Source organism: Phoca vitulina, unplaced genomic scaffold, assembly GCF_004348235.1.
Source record: "Phoca vitulina isolate PV1807 unplaced genomic scaffold, GSC_HSeal_1.0 scaffold423, whole genome shotgun sequence".
NCBI classification, from domain to species: Eukaryota; Metazoa; Chordata; class Mammalia; order Carnivora; family Phocidae; genus Phoca; species Phoca vitulina.
Window position 1 is genome coordinate 12,289 of NW_022590110.1, and position 6,212 is coordinate 18,500.

Genomic DNA, 6,212 nt, shown 5'->3' on the forward strand with positions numbered 1-6,212 from the left:
TTATACATTCTTTAATAAATATTTATTGTGAGCCTATTGTGTGCCAAGCAGTTAAGGCAAGAGGTTTGAACCAGCAAGGGTCAGAAGGGTGGGCTGAGCTGGGACAAAGGAAATGCTGGCCTCTATGTGTAAATATATATATAATTAACAAACACTTATGCAGCTCTTTCCAAGCACTGTTCTAAGTACTTTGAAATATTAATTTTCATGACAACCCTGTGGAGCAGGTACTCTTATTCTACCCATCTTACACATGGAGAAACTGACACATAGTAGTTCAGATATTTGTTCAAGGTCATGTAGCTAAGAAGTGGTGGACCTGGGATTGAAACCTAGGCAGGGTGACCAATCATCCTGATTTGTCCAATCCTGATGGGTTTCCTGGGTTGTAGAACTTCCAGTGGGAAAACAGGACAGTCCCAGGGCAAATATTTGTAGTTGGTCACACTAGAATTTCAGCTTCAAAGTCTGTGTCAGTTGTTAGACACTTCTTCCTTAATTCTGCTGGAGTCATGGGCTAAAGGTCAGCTTAATTGAAAGACACCTCTCTGGTTCCTGTTCCTGGTGGGTGTGGACATAAGACTAGGAGATGTGTGGCCTACTGCGGTTCTAGAAAGGGAGAGACCCTGTGTGTTTGGGAGCCAACCCGAATCCATCAGTCTGTCCCACATCAATGGGTCCAGACTATACCATGTACTTGCTCCTGAGAATAGTCTGCACTGTCCTACTTTGCTTTTCTCAACCATGGAACAAAGGAAATAATGACTGAAAAGACAAGTCTAATTAGTATTTGTTGGTTTTGATGAATTTCAAACTGTACTTGCAAATATACAGTACTTGAGACCAGAAGGTGAGTCTTTCCAGAGCTGAAGTCAGCTTGAGCTGTCATAACAAATTACTACAGACTGAGTGGCTTAACGAACATTTATTTCTCCCAGTTCTGGAGGCTGGGAAGTCCAAAGTCAAGGTGCCAGCAGGGCTGGTATCTGGTAAGACCTGCTTCCTGGTTTTCCATCTACTTGCAGCCTCACATAATGGAAAGCAGAGAGAAGAACCAAGCTTTCTCATGTCTCTTCTTAAAAAGGCATTAATCTCATCATGAAGGGTTCACCCTCATGACCTAATCTAAACCTAATTACCTTTCAAAGACTCCATCACCATATACCATGCACTGGGGATTCAGGTCAACATATGAATTTTGAGGAGACAGAACCATTCCGTCTATAGCAACTTCCTGCCCCTTCTTCCCCAGCCAGTGCTCATGAGCAATCTGGGGAACAGGACAGTGCATTCTTTGACCAGACTGCTTATCCACTGTGGGAATAGATATGTCCACACTGGGCCCCACAGGGCTTCAGCTCTTTGTGATGGAAGAATTCACCTCCCCAGCCCTTAATGGGGCACAGACCCTTGCTCACAGGCTTTGCTGTTTTTGTATCACAAGCAATGCTCAGAGGAGTCAGAGCAGAGAAGAATCTTAAATGTTCCAGGAATTGTGCTCAAGAAAAGAATCATCATCTGGTCATAACTTCCACACATGTTCTTAGTCAATAACCACCTAATTCTCATTTTCCAATGTTCTTTTGTGCTGTAGAACTCAAGGTCATACAATCTTGGGTATGAATCCCAGCTCTACCACTTACTATTGTGTGGTTTTATTTGAACCTTGGTTTCATCTCTAAAATGGAGACACTAATGCCTGTCTCACATGACCAATTATAATCCGAGCAAGGTACCTAGCTTAGTGCTGGGCCCATAGTTGATATTTACTACATGGTGCTCTGAGGACTCTCAGAACTAGCATATGAGGATGAAGCCTCATTCACACATTTTGTTTAGCAGTTAAACATGTAAACGTGTATTATTTACTCTAAATGGTTTTTTTTTTTTACTCTAAATAGTTAATATATTTACAGAGAACAGGCATATACAGTGAAAAGTCTGCCTCCCACCCATAGTTCCTGAACTCCTCCTAGTTCCTCTCTCCAGAAATAAATGTACTCTTTACAGACCCATCTTTGGCCTACATGAACGAATACGTATGTTCCTTAATCTTTTTCCCCTTCTGTACACAAATGGTTATGTCTTTTTTAAAACTTAGCATATATTGGAGATTGTTTAGTGCAGAAACAGTGTATTTTAATTTATTTATAGCTCTATGGTATTCTGTTGTATGGACAGACATGCCTACAACCTCCTATCTGTAACTCCTAACTTTAAAAAATCTCTGAAGACCAGAAATTTTCCTAAGCTTATGGCAAACTCATTTGGTGGCAAAATATGACTTGGACTGACGTGAGTTGTATTTCTCCCACTTAGTATGACTATTCATAATTTTTTTGCAGAAATATTAATCTATTTGATTAGTGAGTATTGCCCCAGAACCCTCCGAGGTGTTACATAATATATGGTTTATTCACTGTATTAGCTTTCTAAAGTTCAGAAAGTTCTGACATGCAAACTATATCAAGCCCCAGGGTTTCAGATAAAGAATTGTATAGCTATATCATAATTTAACTAGTCCCCTGTTGACAACCATTTGAATTTTAAAAATACTTTTTCTATTATAGTGTTGTAGTACATAACTTTGTACATACGTCATCTCACATGTGTAAAATAACATACATAAGATAAATTCTTAGAATTGTGATTGCTGGGTCAAAGGGCAAATGCATTTGCAGTTTTGATGAATTGGGGCTAAATTGTCCTCCATAAAGTTTGTATATCTTTTTACCCCATCAACCTATTTCCCCCTTCACTTCCCCCCAAAAAGAATTATTCTTTTTAATTTTTTTTTATTTGAATGAGAGTAAGCATCTTTTCATACTTTGAAAGACCATATTTAGTTCCCTTTCTGTGAATTGTTCATCTGTTTTGCTCAATTTTTACATTGGATTGTTGGAGCTTTTCTTAGTGATTTGTTGGAGCTCTTTATATATTTTAAAAAACCAAGCCCTTTCTGATGTAATTTGCAGTTTTTTTGTCTTTTGCTTTTTGTCTTTTGACTTTACTTGTAATGGCTTCTTCTATTAGGTTTGTTTATTTGTGTATTCATTCATTTATTTATTCTCTCCCCCCCCCCACAATTTTCCTTCAGCCTATGTGTTTTTATTTTGTGTCTTGCATAACCTATTCCAATTTTTTTTATATATATATAAAAAGGAAAAAGAGAAAAGGACATAGGCTGAAGAGCTGTCCTGATGACTCAGAAGAATCAGGAAATTGGTAGAAAACACTGAACATTTTCAATTCAGCGCTTAAACAGCGGTTTTGTTTTGAATTTTTGTATATTATAACAATAGCAACTTCCAACAGTATATAATGAATAGAATGACTTTAGTTTTGAACACAGATATTTGTTTTTCTTAGTCAAAAAGCACAAGTGTGTGACGATACCCTATGACTATCATCTGGACCCTGCTTTCCTTTCTCAAAGCACATTTTGCTTATGTATGTGCATGTGTGCCTGTGTTTTTGTTTTACAAAAATGGCTCTTGTCCTCATTTGCCTTCTGTGAAAGTCATTAAAGAGCTAACTATATTGGTTACCCATGTATATTACAAATATATAAGTCATCAAAGACCATTTATCGTATTTCCAAAGAAAAGACAGGTATTTGAAGTAAATATTTCACAAGCAACGAGCCTTCTATTGAAATCACTGAACTCACTTTCAACTATTCAAATCAGAACATAAAAAATGAAAGTGTGGTTGACCACCTGACATTTTAGTAATATTGTTACTTGGACTGCAGTAAGGACATAAAATTGCTATTTAAGAGGGAGTAAATGCTAAAATTAGCATACAGAGGTGCCTATTTGATTAGGACTCTGTTGTCTCTTCATCATGTAGTTCCACTTGCCTGCTTGGGGCTCACATAGCCATCTTCTCTTTCACTTTAAGCCTGTGGTTAATTTTCAAGTATGAGGGCCCATGGGGCGAGGCCTGGGGAGAAGGGCTGGAGGAGGTCAGGAAGGGGCCCCTGCAGAAGGCAGGCCTCTGTTTATTCACAGCGCAGGTGCAGGGAGGGTGGTGGGCAGGCTGGCCCCTGGGGCTTCCCGCAGTCAATCACCCCACCTGGGCTGCTGGGCGTCCCCTTGGGGCTGCTACACACAATGTGTAGCCTTTCTCTGTGACATCCCAAATAGGCAGAGGGGCCAGAGTTCACAGAGAGCAGGGCTTTTACCATTCGGCTGTTTTTAAAATTTAGTCCAGAAGTTAAATTGGGGATAGGGTCCCAAGTGGTAAAAATCTAAATAGTCTCTCTTTCCTCTCCAGTCTCCCTTCTTTCTCCCCAGAGCGGTTCTGACAGTACCTTCGATTTCCTGCCTTGAGCCTCCCCACTCTATTTGAGGAGGTCACTGTTGTTTTTTCCCTCCTGTGAAACTCCTGCTTAGCTTCCAGCCTTTGCAGGAAGTGCTTAATATTTTCAGCAGCAAAAACCTGTCCTTGCAAGCTTCAGAAATACAACTTTCTTTAGGAAGAAGGAGAGTGAGACCAGAACCTATTCAGAAGCTGACAGCTTCTACCTGGATAGATGTTAGAAGAGGAAGAGGTGAGGAACTATGCAATATACTTCAGAGGACCAATTAATCTCTGAAAATAATTAATTATACCCTTCTTAAGGGCTAAACACTGTATTAAGAATAGAACAAAGAGGGAAAGAATTAGACACAGTTCCTACACGTTAGCTTACAATCTAGTTGGAAAGATAAAAGAATGGCACATTAGAACAGGGAACAATGAATTAAGTAGCTCATGTTTAAATCCTAGCAGTGCCAGTTAATAGCTGTGTGACCTTGGCAAACTGCTTAACCTCTCTGAGCTTCTTTTATTTTAAGATTGTATTTATTTATTTGACAGAGAGAGAGAGAGAAAGAGAGAGAGCACAAACAGGGGAGCGGCAGGCAGAGGGAGAGGGAGAAGCAGGCTCTCCGCTGTGCAGAGAGCCTGACTTAGGGCTCGATCCCAGGACTCCAGGATCATGACCTGAGTTGAAGGCAGATGATTAACTGACTGAACCACACAGGCGTGCCCCTCTCTGAGCTTCTATTTCCTCATCAGTGAAATGAGGAAAATGATAGCATCTCCCTCACAGGACTGCTCTGAGTATTAGATGGGAAAATGCATTTAAAATGCATATCACTGGCGTCTTCTTCCTGCCTTGTCTTCGGCGTTTTTGTTCTCAGAGCCGCTGATAGCAAGATGTCTTCAGGAAATGCCAAAATTGGGCATCCTGCCCCCAACTTCAAAGCCACGGCTGTTATGCCAGATGGCCAGTTCAAAGACCTCAGCCTATCTGACTACAAAGGAAAATACATCGTGTTCTTCTTTTACCCTCTTGACTTCACCTTTGTGTGCCCCACGGAGATCACTGCTTTTGGTGACAGGGCAGAAGAATTTAAGAAACTCAACTGTCAAGTGATTGGTGCTTCTGTGGATTCTCATTTCTGTCACCTGGCATGGATCAACACACCCAAGAAACAAGGAGGACTGGGACCCATGAACATTCCCTTGGTATCAGACCCCAAGCGTACCATTGCTCAGGACTATGGAGTCTTAAAGGCTGATGAAGGCATCTCGTTCAGGGGCCTCTTTATCACTGATGATAAAGGTATCCTTAGGCAGATCACGGTAAATGACCTTCCTGTCGGCCGCTCTGTGGATGAGACTCTGCAACTGGTTCAGGCCTTCCAGTTTACTGACAAGCATGGGGAAGTGTGCCCAGCTGGCTGGAAGCCTGGCAGTGATAATATCAAGCCTGATGTCCAGAAGAGCAAAGAATATTTCTCTAAGCAGAAGTTAGCGCCACGTCATTTTAGGGCTGGGCTGCAGTGGGTGGCCATGAAAACAAAATCTCTTTTGTATTATTGTCATGCTTAGAACATAAAACTTTAGACTCTGTGCAGATGTGGTATGGGGACAGGACAGGCCTTTCCTGCAGGGGTTGGGGAGGCCAGCCTTTCTTCCTCTGGAGAGAAGGGCCTGAGCTGTTATGGGGCAGGCCAACTGTTATGTACAGTAGGAGGGCATCACTTTTTGTCTTTTGTTGTTTTATTAAACTTGAAGTGAGAAAAAATAAAATAAAATAAAATGCATATCACTATTCCCTTCCTTCTCTTAATGTCCTCCATGCTATTCCTTATGTCCCACAAATAAGTGAAACCATATGATAATTGACTTTCTCTGCTTGACTTATTTCAGTTAGCATA

General features: G+C 40.9%; 1 protein-coding gene across 1 annotated transcript; it reads left to right on the forward strand.

Annotated features, from left to right (window-relative positions):
* The first annotated feature begins 5,176 nt into the window (after positions 1 to 5,176).
* Positions 5,177 to 5,883, forward strand: LOC116629240 (peroxiredoxin-1-like). Its single transcript, XM_032399540.1, has one exon. It carries the CDS (start codon positions 5,206 to 5,208, stop codon positions 5,881 to 5,883), a length of 678 nt encoding a protein of 225 aa, XP_032255431.1. The 5' UTR covers positions 5,177 to 5,205.
* The last annotated feature ends 329 nt before the right edge of the window (positions 5,884 to 6,212 follow it).